This window comes from Pseudorasbora parva, chromosome 1 (assembly GCF_024679245.1).
Source record: "Pseudorasbora parva isolate DD20220531a chromosome 1, ASM2467924v1, whole genome shotgun sequence".
NCBI lineage: Eukaryota > Metazoa > Chordata > Actinopteri > Cypriniformes > Gobionidae > Pseudorasbora > Pseudorasbora parva.
Window position 1 is genome coordinate 22,544,459 of NC_090172.1, and position 27,579 is coordinate 22,572,037.

Sequence of the window (27,579 nt, forward strand, 5' to 3'; positions counted from 1 at the left end):
ATGAAAGATTAGGATCTTTCGCACTGATCTGTGATCAGCACTAACCACCCCAAAATGGCCTGTAACACAACGAGAGGGGCTGCAAAACTGATCTGGAATCAGAAGAGGGCCGTTCCTTCCGCCTTGGAGGGATTACAGATTTACCGGAAGAGAGAAAGAAAGAAAGAAAGGTTAAGCCACTGCTGGTTGCCAGATTCAGCGCCTCTCTTTTTGCAGTGTTCATGTGTGCCTCATGCAGAGGGTCTGCCCCTTTATATTAGAGCATCGTGCCAACAGGACCCAGAGGGGAAAAAGCACACCAATCGTTGACAACAGTAAGTTACCTATTTTAACTAACAATATATTAACTGAACTCATGTCTGATTAAATAATCATGTGTGATGAAACACGCTCGTTGTTTTTTTAGGTTTAAAGCTATATGAGATTTTTACAGATTTTGGATGGATGGATGGATGGATGGATGGATGGATGGATGGATGGATGGATGGATGGATGGATGGATGGATGGATGGATGGATGGATGGATGGATGGATGGATAGATAGATAGATAGATAGATAGATAGATAGATAGATAGATAGATAGATAGATAGATAGATAGATAGATAGATAGATAGATAGATAGATAGATAGATAGATAGATACTTTTAATGCCACCAAGCAAGGTATTCATGCCGTTTTAAAAGCTGTTTGTCTCAAAGGTTAACTTAGATGTTGTAAGTTAACTCTGCGTGCCATTGGAAATGTGCCTAAGAACGCAAGGATGTCTTAAGCTTTATATATATATACTCAAAAATGAGATAATACTTAGTGAATGCTCTCTAGTATACCTTCATAAAATAATAAAATACTGTCACTTCAAACCCACTAAATCCCAACCTCAGCCCATTCAGAGGGTACTTGGGTAGAAAACTATAAATGGAATAACTGCCTAAACTGCTCGTCTTATCTGGTTTAAACTGGTCTTCCAATCTGACCTGCGATCTGAAACCCTCTAAAACCAGCCAGCAGACCAGCCTGACAAGGATGGCAGACGAGCGAGCAAGGTTGCTGTATGGTTTATGCTAGTTTCTCATTCAATAATCTACAAGAACTCTGTTTTATACAAATCGTTTAGTGTATGATATTTCTGCGCACTTTGTATCTGATAAATAGCCACAACAATAGAATTATTTCTGCTCCATCTTTGCGAAGAAAATAGGCGAGGTTTGAGCATTTCCCCGAGCGCGAGCAGCAATGCAGTCCAATCAATTACGTTTAATTCAATTCACTTAAACTTCCAGCGCGCTGCGAAAGAGAAGCATTTATTGATAATGAATTCAGAGCGCTCCTCCTCCTCCTCTCGTACTCCTGCTCGCCGCTGCGCATTAAGAGACAGCTGGCGATGAGAGGAATATCCCTCCACTCTCATCTCTGTCACCTCACTCGTGTTTTCCTCAAGCACTGCGGACAGAAAACGCTGTGCGCGGAGCTTTATAAGACACGGCACGAGGAGGATGCGGACCGCCGGGGTTTGGCCAGCGACCGTCACTCTTCTGGTCCCCCGGGACTGATTGTCGGTCAGAAATATTTAATGGGCGTTTGTATCGCCTTCTCCGCTGATTTCCGTGGATACCTGCTCGGATATTGTTGATAAGGCTCCAGGATGAAGAGGATGAACGTAAGCACTTCAAGTGTGTTACTGTGCAAGCATGCTGTCTGCATTCGGTGTGTGTTGAAGCGCGGCTGAGTTTATTTTGTTTGGAATTGGCTTTACTGTACGTCGACGCGCAACTTTATCGTCTTCGGATGTGTTTCAGGTGTAAGGTTAAGGCATGAAACGCGACCAAGACAAAGCGATCTTCAACTCGTAGAAACAAGGATTAAAATTCGCTGTTTGCTGAGACAGAAAATTATCGATTGTTCATTCCATTTGCGCGGAGAGGCAGTTCGTGACCGGTTGCATTTGCGCGTTTTTCTCTGGTTGCACCATTATTAACAGTGAAAACCGGTATAAAGTGAGAAAGTAGAATTGATCTAGTGTGGCTTCTTAGAAAGGAATTGCTCAAGACATAAGTCATTTACAACTAGGAATGAGAATCGATTCTGGTTGCGATTCCGATTCCTTTTAACGATTCAATTTCCTTTGCGCTTTCAGTAGCAACTCTTAGTAGGCTAATAAAGAAAAATCCGATTTTGGGTGTGGAAAGGGAGTTTCATTTTTTTTTTTTTAATAAATCAAAGGGGATATAGAATAATTATTGCCAAAGAACGTTTACACAGACTTTTAATTAGCCCACTTTAATCAATCAATTGGCCCTAACTACAGAACAAGTAAAATACAAATATAGCTTTGTAGATTACAAATAGATATTGCTTTGTATTACAAATGTAGCTTTTCATTCATTCATTCATTCATTCATTCATTCATTCATTCATTCATTCATTCATTCATTCATTTATATCCTCTACTGACAAATCTCACTCTTTAAATACATATCGCCATATAGTCCACTCATTATGTCTCACGGGCCTTAATTAGGCTACAACATTAGGGGGGATTTATTTTAACTTGACAGTTCTTCAAATGTTGCGGTCATGCGCAAAAGATTGGAAGGCAAGCAAGCGTTTTGACGCTTTGACCTCACCCCTACCGTCACTACGTGCCTACTACACTCAAAGAATTCGGTGAATCACTGGCTTATTTGTTCGGGAAACGCACTACAGTTACCGCTGTGTATTGTCCACGTTCACACAGCTACAAGTAAAGTAATCAAGATTGGACATTTGACAAATCTAGCATGCTGTTTCAAATTCAGCCACTGTCACCATGGTTACGAGATTAGAAAATAACCAACTCATAAGAGTAATTTTTTGCAGGAATCAGACTACACTGGTCGCTGTTCTGTATGTTTTGCGCTGTAAATTTAATAGCGGTGTTAGAATGCAACACAATTTAACTGCTCTGAATAGGAACTAGTGCTCAATTGTGCGGTCGCTGTGTTTTATAAAACATTACATCATTGACAGTAGTAGATGTTTTTTGCTTGTGAAATTGACATCCTCAGTCTTAAAGAGATTCCACCAAATTGTGTGTACATATGTAGGCATCCATCCATTCAGTCTCTTGATATTTTAAACCCATCCATGAATTGTCCTGGATTTCTAAAGTTGTTGAACTCTGTCTGCAGCCTCGCTGGAAGTCGCCACCCATGTGGCCGTCCGTAGTGGGCAGCAGACAGCCCTGTCCCCGTGAATCTGCTCTGCGCAGAGCAGCCATTAGTGGGAACGTCCTTGCGCTCCCACCGTTCCATGTCCCTACAGGCAGGAGCGTCCGGGTCTTCATCTGTGCCAACCCTGATGGTAAGAAGCTCTTTCCCACGCTGTAATGTAAAAAATACTTTGGGTTCTTCAGAGTGCCACGCTTGAAAAAGGCATTTGAAGGCTTCTGAAGGTGCACCAAATATTTGTCCTAAAAATGAGGTTACTGGAGGAACTATGGTCTTTAGAGTTCTCAATTTTATAAGTTCTTTAGAGAACTTACCTTTAAAAGGGCTAGAGGCTCTCCAGAAGGTTCTCTCAATGTGATGAGGCAGCATTTTGGGGTTCGTAAGATCTGAGACTTTCATTTTTAAATTGTTTAGGCTATTCATGATAAGTGCATGAATATGTGTTTATGAGAACTTGTGAATCACCTGGTACCAAGGACCATACTGACTGCAGTGCACAAACACACTGTTCTATCAAGCAGATTGACACCTGTTAATGTGTGAGCGATGTGCGAGACGTACTTTATCATCTAATGTGTTAATGAACCAGATTTTACTGTAATGAATTCAGATGGCAATGGCAGTTCCACATCATGCCGTTTCATAACACATGCTGCCATCCTTAGAGATATGGCCATTGCTAATGTCTGCAGGACCGCTGTCCCGTGTGCTTTGACAAGAGCAGCAGTGACAGCAGTTAGTGAAGCCGTCTGTCTCAGCACTGAACATGGGTTTCAACATTCCACAAAAATACGGGCCAAGCAACCGTGACACAAAATATTGTGCTGCTTTACAGTCATACAGTCTCTAGTATTAAAATAGGGGAGTTCTCCGTATTCAGTTTGCTCGTGGCTGTGTGAAAGGGGTTGACGGTGTGGGAATTTCTTGCTCCTATCCTGAGAAATCGTTGATAGGTCATCATTTCCACCATTGATTGCACATTTTTACATCTTAAGGTTTAAACCCAGGGCTGCTTAGAACTGACCTCAGATATAATGAATGCTAGGGGAACTAGGCGGCACATATGCAGTCATAGATTTAAATATGGGCTGCAGGGAGACCTTAAAATAGTACTTCTAATCTAGGAGTAAACAAGCCAAGGGAAAGTATAAAATGGGTTAGGAGGGGAGATAGAGAAACAGAAATGGAGAAATGAGTGCAGAGAGGTGAGGATGAAGTGAAGATACTGGTGAATAAATTAGATCGGCGCAAGGATGTCTTAAATGAAATGATGACCTTTCAAGCTGAAGGATTCACGATAAAGACTCCCCTAAATTGCAGCTAAAATAGGCGACCTTGTCATATTCCACCTGTAGCTGCATTCGTTCCTGATGCACATGGATGTGGTTACATGCATTATTCTTAAATAATAATAAAAAACAGCCCATTTTTAATTTGAAATAATAGTATTCAGTATAATATTATAAAAAAATTATAACATTTTGTATATTAGGTCTTTATGTTAGGTGACCTTAACTATCATTTGTTACAAAATACTTATGTGCATACATGTTTACGTATTTAACCCTAACCGCAAACTCATTAGCAGTAAATGTGGGAATTTTCCAGTATAACATTAGCCTAGAAATCTAGATGCACTCTAGCGGCAGCAAATCTAATTTGCAGCCAGGGCGTCTAGCAACTCTCAGTTGGCTTGCGAGCTGGAAAAACTCAACTCTTGTCAAGCCAATCACATCGTGTATAGAGTCGTTGGGCGGGCTTAACACGGCAGATTTGCGGCGATTCCGCAAAACAAAGAAGCTGGCGGACTGTGGTCTTTCGAATTGGCTTTGGCCGCAAATTTGGAAGACTTGGAGTTTAGCTTTTCTTTGAGAAAAGAACAAAGAACGGCACTGAAGGAAGATGTGTTTGGAGCGAAGTTTTGCCGATCAGTTGCAGACAGATGAAGTTTTTGGAAAACCTGCTTTAAGGGTTAGTTCACCCAAAAATGATTTTTTTTTTTTATTAATGACTCACCCCAATGTCGTTCCACACTAGTAAGACCTCCGTTCATCCTTGAAACACAGTTTAAAATATTTTAGATTTAGTCTGAGGGCTTTCTGTCCTTTGAATGTAAGTGTATGCCCACTTGCTATCCACGTCCAGAAGGGAATAAAAACATCATCAAAGTAGTTCATATGTGACAGCGTCGACAATACATTTTAGTCCAAAAATAACACAAAATTAGACTTTATTCAGCATTGTCTTCTCTTCCGAGTTTGTTTTCAACCCTCAAGTAAAGAATCAAATGGTCATGAATCATGATTTGGATTGCGTGTCAAACTGGTAAACTGCTGTAATCACGTGACATTGGCGATATGAATCACGAATCAATCTGCTGATTCGCGACCGTTTGATTCTTTATTTGAGGGTTGATAACAAACTCGGAAGAGAAGACAATGCTGAATAAAGTCTAATTTTGTGTTATTTTTGGACTAAAATGTATTGTCGACGCTTTAAAAGAGTCTAACTAACCAACTGATGTCACATATGGACTACTTTGATGATGTTTTTATTCCCTTTCTGTACATGGACAGTGAAGTGGGCATACACTTACATTCAAAGGACAGAAAGGCCTCAGACTAAATCTAAAATATCTTAAACTGTGTTCCGAGGATGAACGAAGGTCTTACGGGTGTGGAACGACATTGGGGTGAGTCATTAATGAAAGAATTTTCATTTTTGGGTGAACTAACCCTTAATTTTTTTTTTTTTTTTTTTTTTTTTGCAATTTTATTTTTCATTTGGTGAAGCTAATTTCAGCTTTAGGTTAAATAGCTTTAATTGATATTAAATAGTTTCCATATTCAAACTATTTCATTCATTTTTGTGGTCACATTCAACCTTCAATGAATTCATGCAGTGCAACCTGGTCTTATACTGGAATATTGTAAATAGAGTGATTTTGATGGCACTTGAAATAACTGAAATAGAAGGAGACTTGAGAGATTCTGTTCTGGTCAAAAGCAGTCAGCCCTGGAAAGTCAACTGCTTGAAGATTGTTTAGCGAGAGGCAGAGGTGATGGTATGTGCTGAGAGAGTATGAGGTAGTATGTCGAATCTGATGTACGGAACCTGTTAGATGCACAACTCAGAGGTGATGTCAAGGTAGAGATTTAATGACACTTTCAGGGGCTGAACAAGCCAGCTGGGCTTTAGTGCAATGCTCTTCCCCCTTAAGCACTAGAGGGAGCAATTTATACATCACAGATTTACAAAAAGGGAGTTGGCCTTGCACACACAGGCTCATATCAACTATTTATGTCTTACTATTGTCACTCTTATACATCCCTTGACTTGAGAGCAGAGATTTCAATTTGGTTAGAGCTATTGCAGAAGTCAGCTTTGTGATTTAGGGAGTCTACTAGGGGCAGTTAGGACAGCAGTTACTGGAGTCTTGCTGAGGTTGAGATTGAGGCTTTGTGGAAATAAATGTGATAACATTTAAATGTTTGTTTGTTTGTTTGTCTCTCTGTAGGGTAACCAAGGGCAACTAGAGTTTTATGTGCAGGAGTTTCATTCTGCTTTAAGGACCATGGATTTAATGCCACTGTGTTGTAACAGCATGTGTACTATTAGCCGTCATGATTTATTATGGTGCATTCACATTGTTTTCAATGCTGGGTTAAATCAAGAATCAATATTCTTTCGGTTGTTTATTTTATTTATTTATAAAAAAGTCACTATGCAAAAAAATGTTTCTCTGAATGTATGATAACCATTTGAATTTTAAGTTCAATGAGGAAGTTAGTATGCCCTAATGACACTCTGTGGCTAAAAAGCATCTTTCTTTAATTATGTTTTTTGAACTGTGCTTTTGAATGTGCATTCAGTAGTTCCGTGCAAATGTAAATAGTTTTATGCGTAAAGAAATAATCACCGGAATGGTGTAAAGTCACATTAGATGAAGACTGTACTCATAAAATGGATTTTAACTAGTGTGGGTCATAAAACTCGAAATGTTTGTCAAATATAAAGATACGCGCAGAAAAGGCAACAGTATGTTAGCAGCAAAACAACTACTGAATGCACTTTAAAACTCTAAGAAGGGCTCTTGATGACATCAGCCAGTTAAGCATTGTCATGACTTAATTTTCACAAGCTCCAAAACGATTAGTCGCATGGCATTAAATTACAGCTCAAGTGATTGGCTCAAAAACAACTGTGTACAAGAGGAGAATGGAGACCTACGCCAGCTGAGCAATTGAGATAAATGGAAATGCTGATTCTATGATAGACATCCTTGGTTGAGTCAGTATTGCTGTGTTGGGCTAGTCCGACAGCTTGAACAAACCCATAATAGCACTTTTCGGGACTATCAAACTATAAACTGCATAATTATAGCCATCTTGGCATATTGAACTTTAATAGTATTTAAACATTAAAAAGATTAACGCTCTCCACCTTTAATGCAGCATTACATAATAAGCATTGGACTGAAAAACACTCAAATGGCTTATAATGATGGATAATTACATGCTTTGAATATTCAGATAATATTTTTGCCTTTGAGCTTTTGGTAATTAGTTTACTAATGCCATGTAGCTAACGGATTGCCAACAACAGGAATGTGTTTCAGTCACAGATGGGATTTCGCTCAGTTGTTAAGCACACCTGGTCAGGCGCCTTTGATGGGGAGCAATTCTCGTTCCATCGTCCTCCATCTTGCGACCTCACCTAATCCCTCAGAGTCTTGTGCTTTAGCATCAGACAGCTGTATCAATACTGAGCTCATCTATATGCGACCATCCGTTCAGAGCCCGTGCTGCTGGAGACACATGTGAGCGCCCCATGGGAGCGACTGCACAAAGGCTTTACCCCAGATTATAAACATGAACGGACACAGCATTGAGAGCGAGATGCACGCTTGCAGCTTGCGATTCCAAATGACACCGATAGTCATGAACTATTAAGGCGTGTTTAAAATGTTAAGTGGCTTTAAAAAACGTCATTGATGGTAATGTGGTGTGACATCTATTTTTGCTAGACCATACATAAACATACAGCTAAGTTGTGGGAACAAGTTCTAATTTGTAGCCACAATATCTTGGCTGCGTAGGGCTCTAAATTCAAGAACATTCAACAAGAACAATGTTGCATCTGCTTTTATTCATTTAGAATTGATTGGCACATGAAACATTAGCATACATGCCAGAATGAAGCCAGATGGTTGGCAGGTTAGGATTCGTGACATTAGTTATTCCTTTTTGACAAAAGATTACAAATCTAGACTTTTTTTTTATTATTATTCACTCATAATGCTTTGTTGTGTTTCAAAAAAGCTAGATGGAGAGCAGCAGACTGGAACGAAACACCGTTTTTTGAGCTGTTGAAACACAGAGAAGACAGCATGATAGTCCTGTTATGTGACACAATATCAACTATCAGTGGAGAGCCTAAAGAATAGAGAACTGATATAGACAAGTATAGAGAAAACTGTGCTTCAGAAAGGTTGAAATATGCATATAAAATGCCCCCCAAAAACGTTTTGTTGTCATCGTCGTTAATCATTGTCAATCCAAAGATAATTAAAGCTTAGCAGACCAATAAAGCATAGAGAGAGTGAAAAAGGAAACATGTAAAAAGAGATGTTTGACTAAGTAAGCATCATCTATTATGCAACTTTGAAATCAGACTGTCATCTTAGCAAAGCAAATTTCATATTTACATTAGAGACTATTTTAGATGTCAGCATTATAATGATCAAAAATCTAGCATCTGGCGTATGTTTAGATGGAAAACCAATTGAAAAACAACATATAAACGCAAAAATGTATTATGTTGTGAATGGTCTTTCAATTCTTGAATATGCACTTAAAGTAAGTTCACTTTACTGCATGGGGGTTGGAAAATCGCATTCGTCTATACATCTGAGATGTTTAATGGCAGCCTTTCTGGCTTTGATTGGGGCTATGAGGCTTTATTATAGAAATTATAAGTCTTGTTCAAGTCTTTTATTTCTTACAGCCTTTCATGACGCCCTCCATCATCTTTCCTCGTTTTCCTTTATCCATTCAATGCAATCTGGTTCAATAATGCTTTACTGGCACTACCCACCCCCATAGTGAATGAGCTCACTAGAGTTCTCTCTTTTTTGTTTTCTTTCTTTATCATTCTCAATCATATCAGACACTTCAAACATGCAACATGTAAATGTGAAGGCCAGTACAGCGGCTCATATAGCTGATGGTTCTTTCATTTCTCGCTGTCACTCTTTTTTTATTCTTTTAATTCTTTTTTCTATCCATGCATATTTCAAACCTTATATCTTTGACAATTTCTTAATAGATACGTTCTGAAAGCTTCAATCTGTTATGGAAATGTGCTGTCTAAAGTGCTCCCCAGTGCGTGGCACGTTAATTCATTTATGACTATATGAAGGTATCTACTTACGAGGTGCTTTTCCCTGGTGTTTTGCCAGTTTATACGTGTCTTGTCTACTAACTGGATACTAATGTGTGGTCTAAAGATTTTCTTTTGTTCTGAGGATGGTTTGTTGCATGTGGGGAGATTATTAAATGTTTCTTTATAAGACCACAATGAACCTTTTAAAAAGAAGCTTCCCAGTGATGTTACAAGTTTAAAGGGATAGTTCACCCAAAAATGTAAATTATCCCATAATTTACTTACCTTCAAGCCACTTGTACTGTCAGTATAGGTGCTATTTTTCTTTCTGACGAATACATTCTGAGTTTTATTTAAAAAAATGATCTGGCTAGTCCAAGCATTATAATGGCAGCCCAAAATATGAAGCCCAAAAAATGTGCATCCATCAATTTTAAAAGTAGTCTAAATGGATCTGGGGGGTTAATAATAATTCCTTCTGAAGCTACATGATGCACTTGTGTAAGAAAGTAAAATAAATATCATATAATATAATTAAAATATCTAGCTTCCGCCGAACCACCTTCCATATTCATCTTACAAAGAAGCCAGGAAGAAAGTGTAAATCAAGTCAAGTCAACTTTATTTATTAAAACATGTCCTCCAACCAATACGCCTATATAGGTCGTTTTTCAATTCCTTGAAATATGACACATAGGAGCGTTTACTAAAGTTGCGCTCCTATCGACACTGTTTTAATTTAGTAAATACGATGCATAGGAGCAGTTTCTAAAGTTGTGCTCCCATTGACAGCAAAAGCATTCATTTTAAAGCATTTTTCCATTTTATCTACATAATATTTAGGTTTTGCATAGCTCAGTTGGTAAAGCATTGCAATATACTATAACAACATGTGATCATGCAATCGTGAGTTCGATCCCAGGGAACACATGTGCTCATTAAGTGTGTATGCACTATACATCTCTGGGTAGGTTTAGGGATGGGGTGGGTGTAGTTGAAAATTAAAATAAATATTTTTGCTAAATGGAAATATGACAAATGGTGGTAAAAAGTCCACACATTGCATTAAAAATAAACACGCATTTTGATTGGTAACGACATTCATATGTCATTTCATGACGTCAGACATAACACGACACTGTCATTATTTTTACGTCAGCTAGAGGGCGCATGACTTTAAAACGTAAATATAGGTCGTAATGAGGTGCTTGAAAAACCACCTATAAAGTCGACAGTTTGCTATTTATATAGCGCTTTTTACAATCCAATTGTTTCAAATCAGCTTCACAGTGTTAAGCAGGAAAATAATACAACAGAATTTGATTCGGCTGTACAGTCGCTCTGGAGAAAACAGTGTTGTTATCAGCTCATTTCAATTGTCATGTAGCGACATTGACAATTGAAATGAGCTGATGACATCACTGTTTTCTCCAGAGCGACTGTACAGCCGAATCAAATTCTGTTGCTTTATTTTGAATGTGGGCAATGTGTGCTAAACAAGGTTTAGTTTAGTAATTCAATTTATTTGAATATTTAGTTGTAAGTACTACATCATAAGTCGTGCCAGTTACGCTTTTTCCGTAAGTTGAATACGTAAGGTGGTCTGGAGGAAGCTAGATATTTTATTGTATATATATATATATATATATATATATATATATATATATATATATATATATATATATATATATATATATATATATATATATATATATATATATATATTGATATTTTTCTTACACAAGCAAATGGCTCCGTTTAAGAAAGCCTTTATCAACCTCCCAGAGCTGTGTGGATTGCTTTTATGATGGATTAATGCACTTTTTTGGGCTTCAATTTTTGGGCTGCCATTCACTGGCAATATAAAGCTTGGATTAGCAAGGACATTTTTAATTTAAATCAGATTGTGTTCGACTAAAAGAAGAATGTCATATACACCTAGGATGTCTTAAGGGTAATTCTCATTTTTGGGTGAACTATCCCTTTAAGCCTCTGTTGTTTTGTTTGTGACAGTCGTAAATAAGGTCTAGTGGTGCGGTCCCATTTACTGTTGTTAGGCAAATTTTGTGGGTGAAATCCAATCATTTCAATAGCAATCCACGCAATCATGAATTTCACATGAGGATGAAAGATTGCAGGTGCAGATTTTGCACCGGATTAAAGTCAGTTACTTGAATTCATTGAACAGAAAGCTGCTTGGCTTGAAAGTGACTTCTAAATGAACTGTTTTTTACATTGCTACACAATTGAGATAATTTGCCTTCTATGCAACTTTTTATGTGACCACATGTTTTTAAGTTCTCTACTTGATTGCATAGTCAGGTTATTGTTTTGTCAGGGTGAAAAGAAGATGAAAGTACGGGAAGATATGAAAAAGAAAATGGAAAGGTTTTTTTTCTTCCCCAAGTGAGTGGAAAAAATGTTCACCACAGCATTTATCACGGAGAAAAGTCTGGAAAAGAACAAAACTTGCACAGGAAACCAGCGCAAGAGAAAAGTAATAGGTTTAGACTATACTTTATAGGACAGCCCAAAAAAGAACTGAATGGACAGTTATAAAATATTTAAAACATGAAAGCCGCACAAGCTGTTGAACCTGCCAAAAATCTTGACTAGGCTGACACAGATAGAGATGCTGTAGCGAGCTGTGACACACGCTGTGTTGGCTGCCTGTACCTAGAGGGTTCAGAACACATGATTGGCCTCATCTTACACAGAGAGCTCTCCAGTCAGATTTCCCCGTTCTCTCTCGCAATATCAGCTATCAGCAGAGAGCCTGAACAATAGCAAACTGATACCGAAAAGTAGAAGAGAAAACTATGCTTTCATGCGTATGAAATCACAATTACAAGTTCAGCTGCCTTTGTCATTCTTAGGTAAATCAAAGCTTAGCAGACAAAGAAAGGCAGAGAGGGAGTGGAAAGGGAAATAAAGATGCAAAAAGAGATGTTTGACTAAGTAAGCATCATCTATTATGCGACCTTGAAATCTTAGCCTTCTTAGCAAAGCGAATTTCATATTTACATTAGAAACTATTTTAGATGTCAAAGGTGTGTAATTGCAGCTGTAATTGTTTCATGAATAGGGCACTGGGTGGGCTTTGAAGATGTTTGCCTTGCATCTAGCAGCTGTGTACAGTAGTAAATACAGTAGGGCTGAGTATCCTCAATGTGTCAACTCTCATGTCTCATATTGCTCTGACTTTCTGTGACAAAGGGCATCATGCAATATTAAAGCTGCTGCTGTGTGCAAGAGTCTGAGGCCAGTAGTGAAAAATCTTCTATTTTTTATGTGTATTATGTCACTACTAATGAATTCATAATTGAATCATTTAAATTAATTTCAGAATGTCTTTTTCTAAGCTGCATGAACTGCACAAGTATGTTGGTGACCAGGTTCTTCAGCATGATTTGAGATTATGTTCAATGGAAGAAGAACATTGACCATCTGAACAGTGTAACAAATGTATTTATTTGATTTGTAACTTAAGCGCTTTAGATTACAGAATAGTACTACGGAGGTAAAGCTACACTGTAAAACATTTTTTTGGTTAACTTAAAAAAGTAAGCAACCTTAAAATGTTGAGTTTATTGAAATGTAAAATTTGAGTTGATACAACGAAGGAAATTGGTTTAATAAATAGAAACTCAAAATAGTATTGTATCTGAACCACATAAAAAATGGATAAATCATGAAAATAGCACAATTTGGCACACAATTACCCAATATGCTTATGAAATCTTTGAATAATATTTGAATAAAGGTTGTCGATTCTCAAACATGTTTATTGTATAAACTCAAGTTTTTAATTTCAATGAACTCAACATTTTAAGGCAACCAGGTAACTTATTTTGTAAATATTTTTTACAGTGTAATTTACAGCATAACTTTTGATCATTATAGTGTAACTATAAAATAAGTATGTATAGGTATAAGGGAACAATATGTAATATTGGGAAAATAAAGGGGAAATATCAGGAACATTATTTATACTGTAAGTATTTTTTAATTAAAGCTGCTGTCTGTAACTTTTTTGTGTTTAAGATTTACAAAAATTATATAATGAGAATGTACAACATGAATCCATTTTCCAAACCGCGTTTTTTTCTTACCCTGAATCATTATGGTACACTTAAAATAAGTATTTATATTGGGACTATTTCAGGCCAGACTGGTAGGTACCGCTGCGGAGGAGCACAGTCCCTGCGTGATCCGCCATAGACATAAACAGAGAGAAGAAGCTCCGGCTACAATGTTCTTCCGCAAGACGCATACAGTTCTGTTTATTAACCACTAGAGTGCAAAAAGTTACGGACTGCAGCTTTAAGGGGTAATATCCAGTAGTTAGTCAGAAAGAAAGAAAGAAAGAAAGAAAGAAAGAAAGAAAGAAAGAAAGAAAGAAAGAAAGAAAGAAAGAAAGAAAGAAAGAAAGAAAGAAAGAAAGAAAGAAAGAAAGTCGGAAAGAAATGTCCTCAAAGTTTACTTGTCTTTTACCCTTATGCCATCTGAGATTAACACAGAAAAATTAAATCACATGCTAATTAAAGTTTGGGTTCCTAAAAGTTGGAGTATCAAACAGAACGTAAAGCAATACAGTGATCCATACGATCTCAATGGATAAATCAATGTCTTCTGAAGTGAAACAATAAGTGTTTGTAAGACAAATAACAATATTTAAACAAATGTAAACTGTAGACTACCAGCAGTCATCTGTGTGAATGAGAGAGTTGAGTTCACACTTGGCGTAACTTGAAGCGTGACGTGAGCATGCCAAGAAACTCTGGTCATGCGGATGTCAGATGCTGTCGGTTTGAATTTTTTTAATTAATGCTCACCACAGTATACATTACAAACAATAACATAATATATAATAATAGTAATGAGAAACAAACAAGACTAGAAGACAGAGACGCCAGTACTCGCGTGCGAGAATGTCATGAAAGCTTAAAGCTTCTTTACTTATGCACGCGCTGGTAAGAGCTGGTCGGATGCCAAAAGATTAGTAAATTATGAGAGCATTTCTTGGTTACTTTTTCTTTTAATAAATAATAATACAAAATTTCAAAAGACATGGGATTCCTCTTAAGATCCATCAGTGGAAAAAATGAAAAAAATGAGTGTTTCAGATGTTTCAGAGTGAGCTCGGATTTTTAATGCGTTTTTTGTTGTACTTACCCCGTAACTACATGAAACGAGGAGAACAAACAACATTTTAATATCTGTAACTACACAGATAATTAACCCTTAACCCTTTAAAAAAATTACAATAAGGTTTCATTAGTTAACATTAGTTAATGCATTAGTAAACATAAACGAATAATGAGCTTAATTTATAAAGCATTTGTTTATCTTTGTTAATGTTAATTTCAACATTTACTAATGAACTAACGTGAACAGACCATGAACAGCTGTATTTTTATTAACTAATGTTAACAAAGATTAACAAATACAGTAACAAATGTATTGCTCATGGTTAGTTCATGTTAGTTAATATATTAACTGATGAAACCTTTTTGTAAAGTGTAACCAAAAATACTTACAGTATAAATAATTTGTTATTTTTCCTGAAATTACCTAACCTGACAAGCCAGACCCACATCAAGATGTTTGGTCTGGAAACTCACCATTGACAGCTCAATCCAAGGGGCGGGATAAACGGTCGTCTTTCAAACTCCCTCTGCACGCGATAGGATAGCGCTACAACCAACCAGATTAACGAAGGTGAAACAGAGCTTGTTGATAGATTTAACATTCGCCGTATCCGGTCGGCAAAACTCCGAACACATCTTTCCTTTTTAAGAATGACTTCAGTGCCGTTCTTTGTTCTTTTCTCAGAGAAAAGCTTAACTCCAAGTCTTCCAGAGTCGTGGTCAAAGCTGATTCGAAAGACCTCTGTTCTCTAGTTTCTGTGTTTACTAGAAGCACGCAAACGCAACTCGGCCGTCGTCATTATGGCCCCGCCCACCGACTCCATACACGATGTGATTGGCCCGGCAAGATTTAGGCGAATACAGTTCAGAAGGGTATTGAGAGTTGCTAGACGACACTCACGGGCAGATGAGATTTGCTGCCGCTAGGGTGCGTCTAGATTTCTAGGCTAGAAATTACCCCTTTATTACCCAAATATTACATATTGTTTCCTTATACCTACACATACATAATAGTTACACTTTAATAACAGAAAGTGATGCTGTAAATTTGATTTACTTATGCAGTGCTTTCCAAGCTGTAATCTAAAGCGTTACCAAATATTCCATATTCATTTCATGTCATCTTATTAACAGAAAGACTGTAAGAAAATCTAATACAAAAATGTAGTTTTAAAAACCTTTCTGTTCATATCCAGGTTTTGAATCCCAGATTGTCTTTGTGATCTCAGATGTTGTGTTTGTTTTTGCTCTGCTACTAGCAGCAGAGAACAGTAATAACTACAGTGTAAGCCGGGGAATCTCTGTTTTCAAACCTTGCTAGCAGATATCCCCAAGAGAAAATACAGTGTATGAAAGAACGGACTGTTGAAGAGACAGCAAAAGATAGGGACTGAAATAGAGATGAGTGTAAGTGTTTGTATGTGATTTACCCGTAGGCATTCATGCATTTAATAAAAATTATCTGAGAAGGAAAGACCTTCACACTAACAAAACTACTATGTTTTTTTTGGACATGTATCACAGGAATGCCATGGTAGTGTATTTACCATGTAAATTAGTTCATTAATCATTCAGTACCAGTGTTGATAACTAAAATAAACAAAAAAAGCTTTAAAAAAAAAACGCACAAAAAAAAACCCTAAAGCTAAAAAAAATATAAAAGTACATAAAATAATTAAACCTGAAAATATAAAAAATAAAAGCTAATTCACAATATTACATACTATAAGCATCTAAATCTAAAATCTACACATACTATAATAGTATATAAATAATAAAAAACTGTTATTTTATAGTACTATAATATATAAGACCACCATGGTACCGACACAATAATTTGATAAACAGAATAAGAATTACAAAAAAAGATGTATGAATATTTACAAATAATTGTTTTCCCTTTCTGAATAGTGATGCTTGTTTGTGTTTTGTTTGTTGTCACAGATACAGAAGCAGAGAGAAATGCCCTGAAAGAACATGTCTATCCCAAACTACGAGACTTCTGCAGGGAGAACTATGGCATTGAATTCCAGGTAACACAGCCGCCACTTTTCTGTAAATACTCTACAACAGCAATTAAGCTCATGACAAACAGATTTCTTTCTCTTTTTTTCTATCTTATGCTTCCACCTCTGTGAGCTCGAAAGATAAAGTTTCTCAGGGACTATTAATGTGAACTCTGCACTGATATGCTGATATGTAAGGCAAAAGCATGGCCCGAAATCCCTGTCTCTCTTCCTCTCCTCTCCTCTGGAGTAGTATTTACAATGCAAATGGTTTGTTGTCTGAGAGAATGGAGCAGTGTGGAGATTTTCATCATGCAATTTGATAAACAAATGCAGGGCCTAGAAGAGGTACCGTGGCCATTGGCGCAGACAGCGTGCTGAGATTGAACTGAGGATACTTTAGTGTGGGGCTTGACTGACCTGATTTCAAGACCATCCCCTCAAGAAACAGATCTTTATGTACAGTATAAGACTAAATGCTGACCTATTCTATGACTTTTAGATGTTTTTTGTTGCTGAAAACATAAGTGACATAGAAAATTGTGATAATTAAATTGTGACATACGTCACCAGAGAGAAGTCTGGCGTTTCACTGGAAGAGTATAGACATTTTTAGTATCAATATTCAGTATTTTTTAAATATATTCACAATGAATAAGATCAGTAATATGAATCTTAAGCCACGTTAATGCTGCCAGCGACACGCAACAACAAAACGGCATGATCCCATTCGCTTTCAACAGAGAGCTGGCGAGTGAAGATGAAAGTGTGTGCAGTGATGAAACAAAGATGTAAAAAGTTAAACTTTAAGCAGCAAATTTCAGGAAGGACTACAAAATGGTAGTGAAATTCATGAAGTGCATGTGCTCTGCCACTGGAGGTCACTATATATATATATATATATATATATATATATATATATATATATATATATATATATATATATATATATATATATATATAGCCAAAATGAAACATCTGCCTTTACATCACATGAACCTCAATGATATCTTTGCAACTACAACAGCTTCAACTCTTCTGGGATGACTTTCCACAAGGTTTAGGAGTGTTTTCATGAGATTATTTGGCTATTCTTCTAAAAGGGCATTTGTGAGGTCAGGCACTTCTGTTGGATGAGAACGTCTCGGGTTATGAATATAACCCATGTTCCCTGAGAGGGAACGAGACACTGTGTCTTTGTAGATGACTCTTCGGGGAACGCCCTTGGCGTGACGCTACTTAAGCTTGAATGTAAAAAGGCCAATCCTGATTGGTGTTGCGTCATGACGTAGCAAGTGACGGCATACCCGGAGGTATAAAGGGACACCGGCACAAGCAGTGTTAGCTTGCTGCGATGAAGCGAGCGCTCTGACAATAGCCGGGGCTACGAGACGCAGTGTCTTGTTCCCTCTCAGGGAACATGGGTTATATTCATAACCCGAGACGTTCCCTTTATCGAGGGAACTCGCACTGCGTCATCGTAGATGACACTTCGGGGAACGTATACCCACTAGCCCACGCCCATCGAAACCCCCTGGTGTGAGCTAATTCTGGGCACACTCAGGAGGCGAGCACTCTGGCGCCTGGCAACACCAGGAGGTGCAGACTGTAATGTCTGAAGCAGGTGTGCAGGGTGGCCCACCCGGCCGCTTCGCAGACTTCCTGCAAAGAGGCTCCCAAATGGAGGGCTACCGAAGAGGCCATGCCCCTGATAGAATGAACCTGATAGGCTGTGGCTATTGCCTGGACAATCCAGTTACTGACAGTCTGTTTTGCCGCAGGCAGCCCTTAGACGCAAGATGGCCTTAACTCCGCCTGGGGCAAACTCCAAGCAATTTGGCGTGACTGCCAATGTTTGGAGGTCCCCCACTCTCCTCAGAGAAGTGATGGCAAGGACAAAGGCCACCTTAAGCGTGGGGTTCTTGGCCTCAGCCAGCTCCAGTGGCTTGAACGGGGCCTCAGCCAACCCCTCGAGCACTACTGCCAGGTTCCAGGTTGGAACCCTTGGAATGAGCCACAGGCCTCATCCTCCGCGCCCCTCGGAGGAACCGTAAAACCAAATGGTTCCTTCCCAGTGTTCCCTAACCTATAGGTGTGTGGAAAGCCCCAATGGCTGCCACATACACCTTAAGTGTGGATGAGGTAAGCCCCGGCGGAGAAACGATCTTGGAGAAACTCCATCACTGAAGCTACTGCGCAGTTAACTGGGTTCACCTCACGTTCTCTACACCAAGTGGAAAACCATTCCACTTCAGGTTGTACAGCCTCCTCTTGGAAGGAGCTCTGGAGCTGAGCAGGGTCTCAATGACACCTGCTGACAGACCCTTCTCTATGAGCTGTGCCCCCTCAGGGACCAGACCCATAGGTTCATAACTCCGGCTGGGGGCAGGAATACCGTGCCCCCTGCTTGAGTCAGCAGGTCCCTTCTCAGAGGGATCTGCCATGGAAGGCCGTCTAGCAGGTTTATAATGTCAAAGAACCATACTCTGGATGGTCACCGGGGTGCTACTAAAATCAGGCTGACGCCCTCCCGGCGGACTTGCTCCAGAACTCCCGGGAGCAAAGCAATCGGGGGAATGCATACAGACACAGCCTCGGCCACGTCTGTGTCATGGCATCCAAAGGAGCCAGATGCCTGAGGGAGAACCACAGTGGACAGTGGGACATCTCTCAAGACGTAACAGATCCCCTTCCACTGGGCCGATCCTCTTGCATATGGCCTCCATCACCTCGGGATGGAGACGCCATTCCCCGGGCCTCAGCCCCTGCCTCGACAGGATGTCTGCTCCCTGATTTTGGTCCCCGGGGATGTACATCACCTTGAGAGATGCCAGTTCCCCCTGGAACCACAGGAGGACCTGATGTGCCAGTCTGTACAGAGGGCGCGACCTCAGACCCCCCTGATGATACGATACCACGGCAGTGTTGTCGGATCGTATCAGGACATAGTGGCCGCGGAGGTCCGGGAGAAAGCTCCTCAGAGCCTTCTAGACTGCCAGCATTTCCAGGCAGTTGACGTGCCAGAATAAATGCCGGGTCCCCCACGGACCTCTCACAAAGCGGCCTTCCATGACCGCGCCCCAGCCAGTAAGGGATGCATCTATTGAAACGGTTTTCTGGCAACCTAATGCTCCCAATACTAGCCCTAGGGACAGAAACCAAGGTTTCTTCCATATGACGAGGGAACGAAGGCATCTGCGCGTTACTCTGATCATACGGATTGGATCCCCTTCGGGGAAAACCCCCTTGGTTTTAAGCCAACACTGTAGGGGTCTCATGTGGAGCAGGCCGAACGGAATCACGCGGGACACTGCTGCCATGAAACCCAGCAGTCTCTGGAATTGCTTAACAGTGAGGCTGTGGCCTAGCTTCGCTCCGGAGACCTCCGCCAGTATGGACTCGATACGTGCAGGGAACATTGTGCCCGCATCATTGTCAAGTCCCATACGAACGTAGTCTCTTGGGAGGGCGTCAACACCCTTTTGTGTTGAGTCTCCCCCCCCCAAGCACCTCATATGGGCCAGAACGACATCTCGATGCCGAACCGCCATATCGTACAACCTGGCCAGAATGAGCCAGTCGTCGATATAATTGAGTACAAGATGCCCTGGAGTCTTAACGGAGCCAGAGCTGCATCCATGCACTTCGTGAAGGTGCGGGGTGAAAGAGCTAGGTCGAATGGAGAACCCGATATTGGTACGCTTCGCCCCTGAAAGCGAACCTCAGGACCTCCTTTGGGCAGGAAGAATGGGGATATGGAATATGCGTCTTTAGATACATCGTGACGAACCAGTCCTCGAACTAGATCTGCTCACGATGGGATAGTGAGCATCTTGAACCTGAATCTCCTCAGAGAACGCTTCAAGTACCTCAGATCTAATAATAGACGCACCCTTCCATCCTCTTTGGGAACCACGAAGTAGCGACCGTAAAAGCCGGACTCCCTGTCTGGCGAAAGGATACACTATATAGCCTCCTTTACCATCAGGGAGCACACTTCCTGTTCCATAACCTGCCACTGGGCGGGGCACACCACTATTCAGGCCACACTGATGAACCCCGGTGGTGGAACGCTGAACTGCAGTCTGTACACTTTGCCCACAGTACACAGGGCCCCAGCAGATATATTCGGGAGCATAACCATGCGCCGAGATATTCTACTAGGGAAACCAGCCTCTCGCTGGATGTCGATGTGGCCCGAGCATCGTAGATGGCAGATCGCAGTATCGACTTCCAGAAAACTCCAAAGAGGAGGCGACCTCGATCGCTTGCCGGGAGAGGGGCTTCATCTGACTCGACAGGGCCGCTTAGGGCGGCCACTGTGAATCCTTAGATGAAAAAGCCCAGTGAACAAAATTTGGATGATAGGCTGATAATCTAACCCCTCAAAGTTAGATAAATCCCATTTAATTCCTCAGAATTAAATGCCCCTAATCACACCTCAAGTGAACATGGTCTGAATGATAGGCGGAATAAACATATCCAACTCCTCAAAGTCAGATAATGTTTCATTTTAATTCCTCAGAATTAAATGCAGCCATAATCTCCAGACGATACTGTTTAAATATGTATTTAACGAATCGTCATCTACACGCTGCCTCAGCAATGCAAGATTCCATTAGTTTACAACATATTTGGCTTTCTTCCCTTGAGATGAAAGACCACAGGCGCGAGGCTGAAACACTCAGAAACACACGGCTGTACGCTGCAAGATATCTCTCAACAAACACAGCCAGCACCCTCAGGAGCTGACTGCATGCCTCGCACCAAACAGTATCACATATACACCGATCGCATGTGTTCACTTTTGTTGCAGACCTGTAATCCATGCGCTGCCTCGACAACGCGCAATTGAGCCTTGCATTAAGAGGTGGCGAGCTCTCTTTTACGTCACCCGCCTCGATGCTGAGCACATCTAATTCCTCAGAATCAGACGGCTCAAGCATTGAGTTCTCCACCCCGGGAGAAGAGGCCACAGCGCGGGCTTCCACGCGGGGACGGAGAACATCTGAACTGTCAGCAGGGACTGAGAAAGTGCCTCAGCAGCCCTCTCAAGACTCTGTGCAGGCCTGTCAAGTTCCTCCAAACCAAATTCTTTATGGACCTTGCTTTGTGCTCTGGTGTGCAGTCATGTTAGGGGCCAGGAAGGGGCCATCCCAAAACTGTTTTCATAAAGTTGGGAGCATGAAATTGTCCAAAATATCTTGGTATGCTGAAGCATCAAGAGTTTCTTTTCACTGGAACTAAGGGGCCATGCTCAACCCCTGAAAAACAACCTCACACCATAATCCACCTATCACCAAATTTTACATGTGGCACAATGTAGTCCGGCAAGTACCATTCTCCTGGCAACCACCGAACCCAGACTCATTCATCGGATTGCCAGACAGAAAAAGAGATTTGTCCCTACAGAGGGACTGCGCTTGCATCCAGTGACAGCTGGCTTTACAAAACTGCATCCAACACTTTGCATTTCATAAGGCTTGGATGCTGCTGCTCGGCCATGGAAACCCATTTCATGAAGCTCTCTATGCACTGTTCTTTAGCTAATCTTGAAGGCCACACAAAGTTTGGAGGTCTGTAGCTATTGACTGAGTTCATGTTGTTCCCAATTGCTTCCACTTTGTTATAATACCACTAACAGTTGACTGGATATTTAGTAGTGAGAAAACGAATGGACTTACTACACAGGTGGCTCCCTTCCACACTTGAATTCACTGAGCTCCTGAGTAAGACCAATTCTTTCAAAAATGTTTGTTGAAGTCTGCATGCCTAGGTGCTTGATTTTATACACCTGTGACCATGGAAGTGATTGTAGCACCTGAATTCAATTATTTGGATGGGTAGACCCAATACTTTTAGCAATGTAGTGTATATATCAGTACCATACCCACAAGAAAAGTTAATGTTATTGAACACATGTGAGCAGATGTTACCATATTGGGAAATAAAACCTTAACCAAAACAAAAACAAATAAACAACAACAAATTTAAACATAGTTATTCAAGACAACAATTTTTCAAGTTATTCAAGTAAACAATCAAACAATCAGTAATAAAATAAAGAACAAGCAACTCATTACAAGCAATATAAAACGAAGACACAATTGAGGTAAATTATGCTTGTTTTTCCCAAAATACCTAACAGCAGAATTCAGCAATAGCAAATAAACATACAGAAATGGAAAAGAACGTTTGGCCCCACTTTATATTAGGTGGCCTTAAGTACTATGTACTTAAATAAAAAAATAAGTGCAATGTACTTACTGTGTTCAAATTGTATTGCAAAGCACTTTTGCTGATATTGAGGTGGGATACGGGTAGAGTTAGGGACAGGTGTGGTGTTATTGGGTCAGTTTAAGGTAGGGTTAGATGCAAGAGAAGTGCCAACTGTGTAATTACAAATGTAACTACAGAAATTAATTACAGACGTAATTACATGCAGGTACTTTTTAAAATGTAAGTACAATGTAAAAACATGTATGTACACAATAAGTGCATGTATCAAATAATTCATTAGAATGTTAGTACATAGTAGTTAAGGCCACCTAATATAAAGTGGGTCTGAAAGTTTCAAGTGTTTTAAGTAGTTTTAAGTGCAAGTACAATAAAACTACTTAAAGTAAATGTCTTCAGTATGATTGTTCAAAATAATACATTATTAATGTTTCAGTAATTAAACCATTCAAATTGATTCATTATAAATATACATTAGTTTAACATGCTTAGTTCTAAATGGCTTATTAAATCTGTTATCCACCACGTGAGGGTTTTCTCTTTATCTTGTCAATATGTTTTAGTTAATATTATCATCTAGTTATTAACTAGTTGGTAATAAACTAATGTTATTATTTTAGACAACAACAGTTATTTTATGCTGCATTTACACTGCACATATTTGACAACTGATTTATATTTTTTAGATATAACATATAAATGCGACTTCATATTTAAAGCTACACTGTGTGATATTTTCCCCCATCTAGCGGTGAAAAGGTATATGACCATCCAGTGAATAATAGTTTCTGTTCCTCTCAATTCTAATTTTGTTTTAACTCCTTCGGTGGCCGATTTAGTCCAAGATTAACATGGCAATCCCCCTCTTCACATTCGACACGGTGCCATCGAGTGTTTAAACGCAAAAGGCGAAGCTTAAATTTATGGGTATGTCCCTCTTTGGCTAATGTACTTTCAAGATGGAGGGGCAACATGGCGACCAGCATTCGAAGCCCTCACCCGTATGTATTTTTAATGGCATATTATAAACTTACGAGAATACTTTATTAAGTGTTTTTTAGCTAAGAATAAACTAGGAGTTACACAGTGTAGCTTTAAAAAACATATTTACTAGCGACTTCAGCTCTATAGGTACATGACCACACTTCACAGGGCACATTTGCAATTAAAGGCTTGAAAGTCACCTATCGGTCAGACACTGCCATTACCGAATTGAATTAGTACTCAATACTAATGATACGCCAAAGACTGGTACGTTTGCATTTATGCAGTTGGCTGACTCTTTTATCTTAAAGCAACTTAGACTGCATTCAAGTTAAGCATTTTTGCCCCTCCTGCTAAACCATGACATTGGCATTATACGTGTCTTGCTCTAATGTTTGAGCTACGGCAATACTATCTGGAAACAATCTTTGTTTTTTGCAATTCTGGTGGCATTAACAGACACTATGCAGCTTTAAGTGCCTCTTGAATCCTGGTATTATCATTGCCTTATCCTTCATCATAGATGAGCTGTTCTAGCACTGCTTATTTTTTCATGTCAACATATGCACATCCGGTGCGACTGATTTGAGAGTGAGATGAGACATCAAGGTCGGTCATCTGCCCAAATTAGTCATTGATCCATTGATAGTCATTGTGTTATACTGTACATGTTTGGGGTGTTGAATGTCTACAGTAGCCAGGAATAACTGAATATGTTGGCCAATAAATTACTCTTTTGCATTTTCATTTATCACTATCGCATTGTATTTAATACAAACTGACAAGAAAAGCAAAGTTAGTGTCAGAGAGGAAGAGAAAAACTGTGAAAGGGCTGGAGGGAGATAGAGAGAGAAGGTGAGAGAGAAAAGTGAGAGACAGACGGAAAAAGAAGGGAGTTCTCTCAACCAGAAAATATGATGTGGCAAATTGCGATTCTTTCTGGTCATCGTTATTTGATTCTATTTCCTGTGGCGTCCCTGAGAGGGATGAATGCTGGATTGAGTGTGTGTGTGTGTGTGTGTGTGTGTGTGTGTGTGTGTGTGTGTGTGTGTGTGTGTGTGTGTGTGTGTGTGTGTGTGTGTGTGTGTGTGTGTGTGTGTGTGTGTGTGTGTGTGTGTGTGTGTGTGTGTGTGTGCGTGTGTGCGTGTGTGTGCATTCGTCTATGGAAGGCTCCATCCTAGTCCAGTCACAGCACGCATGCACACACTCAATCCCTTTAGTAATGGCGGGATCAGGTCTGAAAGTGTTGTAACATGACAGTGTGGGATTTTCACAGTGTGGGGAGTAAATTATGGCATAATCTGCGTTTTATGAAAACATATAAAGGAAGTTTTTTTGTTTTGTTTTGTTTTTTACACAAATCATTCATATAGTGTTTATATATGGGTATTCCATGATCTGGGTATTCCACTTACACATAATTTGAAGCAATAACTTATCTTACAAGTTATTGTTTGATTCATTGATTATATATAATGAGATTTTACCCTCACCTTCATTGATATCATAAAAACTAGACAAGTGTTTACAAAATATATTTATTTACATTAAAGGTCGACCAATGGCTGTTGGATTTTCTTTTCAGATTTTAATAACTAAAACTGGAAAATATGGCAGATAGACTATTAATCACGGATTGATTTTAAAATAATATCATTTAAACAGTTCCACTTAACATAAAATATTGCTGAACTTTATTAGAAAATGAACTATAATGACATCAAAAGAAAGTAATATACATAAAAAATGTATAGTACATTTGACTTATTCATGTTAACAACATGTCAACTACCAGTCATTAGACTATAAGTAGATTTCTGCTAAAACTTTGTTTAAACTGTAATTAAACTGTAACTTTGCTAGTGCCCACTTATTTTGTACTAACCCAATCCCCGATTTAACAATCTACCAATACTCTAATTAGTTTCATATAAACTCTCACTAGAATTAGTTGAAATTTAGATGCAATGTTACTTATAGTTAGTAGAATGTCTAAAGTGGACCATCAAAATAAAGTAAACTTTGAAGCAAACAAGAGGATAATCAAAAGTACGCTGTATAGTCATGTCTCAAAAAAAAAACAAAAAACACTCAAAGTCTGTAACTGGTTTTAATTCATCTAAAGGAGGGCTAACTGATAACAAAGTAGTTTAACAAAGCAACAATCAGTGCCATTATTCTGTACATGCGATATATCATTCGACCTCTAATGGATATTGATTCATTATTCATGAGGAACCCATACATCTTAATCTTTAAAACTTTATTTGTTGTATTTTCCTACAAACACAACAAAACTCAAAAAAATGAAAAATATATGATATCTTTCCCTCATATGAGCGTCTTGCTGTCGTCACGGGCCACAGAGGGTCACACTTTCTTACTCAAACCTCAACTGACCATTTGAACAACTGTGTAATCGGTTCACTAACTCCTGATTAGCTACCAGTCAACTTGATCACATCAACACATGCTCACTCTTCATGCATCACACACACAAACTCACGCACGCACACACGGCACACTTGGCACACACTTGGCACACACACACACACACACACACACACACACACACACACACACACATACATACACATGCACACACACACACACACATACACATGCACACACACACACACACACACACACACACACACACACACACACACACACACACACACACTAGCACAAGGCCCTGTTTTCATTCAAAAAACACTTCTTAATGATGGGCTCAATAATCCAATGAGAGCACAAGAGAGGAGCTGTAGGCACTTGCAAATTGCTGGTAATACTGTTTGGCTGCCATGACGACGGCAGCAGAGGCAAGGTTTGATTACAGGGCTGGAGTCAAGTCTAAATGTGTCAGGTAGCCTATAACCAACTGATTTGCATACAAACGTGTGTATAAATGTTGATGAAGTTATGAGTTTGGTAAGACTAAGTTGGATTTGCAGGAGATGCTGCATTATTTGATTTCAGAAAATGAATAGCACTCGTATGTTCATACAGTATTTGAAAGTGATTATTGTAAGCAGGTTCTTCGTGCTGAAGACAGAACTGATGCTTTAAGCTGTGGGGCATGTTGTCACACTACATTTGGAAGCTTAGAGGGTCACATTGGAACCTGCAATTAAACTGCCTATTATAGACTTTTCAGGAATGTCTAAAATGTTAAAGAATTGCAAAACACCAAAAATTGATTTGTCGACTAGTCAGTGCAACCCCTAGCACAATATACTGTCCATTCCAGAAAGGGAATAAAAACATCATCAAAGTAGTTCATATGTGACATCAGTTGGTTAATTAGAATCTCTTGAAGCATCGAAAATACATTTTGGTCCAAAAATAACAAAAACTACGATTTTATTCAGTATTGTCTTCTCTTCTGCGTTTGGTTTTCAATCCTCAAATAAAGATGAAACGGCCATGAATCAGTGAATCGATCAATGATTCGGATCGCCAATGTCACGTGATTTCAGCAGATTGACACGCAATCTAAACTGCTGAAATCACGTGACATTGGCGATCCTTTTACCGATATATTCACTCTCCCTCCTCTGAACATGTCCAAACCATCTCAACCTGGCCTCTCAAACTTTGTCTCCAAAAC

The 27,579-nt window shown here is 39.4% G+C and overlaps 1 protein-coding gene across 5 annotated transcripts in view; it reads left to right on the forward strand.

Moving 5' to 3' along the window:
• Nucleotides 1–215: 215 nt before the first annotated feature.
• LOC137064237 (NACHT and WD repeat domain-containing protein 2) overlaps nucleotides 216–27,579 on the forward strand; it is a 101,557-nt gene continuing 74,193 nt past the window's right edge. The window contains exons 1-3 of one of the 5 annotated variants that reach the window (XM_067435686.1): nucleotides 216–314; nucleotides 3,170–3,341; nucleotides 16,687–16,775. In XM_067435686.1, coding sequence (XP_067291787.1) covers nucleotides 3,191–3,341; nucleotides 16,687–16,775 — 240 coding nt within the window. In that variant the 5' untranslated portion in view covers nucleotides 216–314; nucleotides 3,170–3,190. Of the gene's footprint in view, nucleotides 315–997; nucleotides 1,052–1,395; nucleotides 1,673–3,169; nucleotides 3,342–16,686; nucleotides 16,776–27,579 lie in introns of those variants that run through there. The other 4 variants (XM_067435796.1, XM_067435872.1, XM_067435724.1 and 1 more) reach the window with 4 other exon arrangements.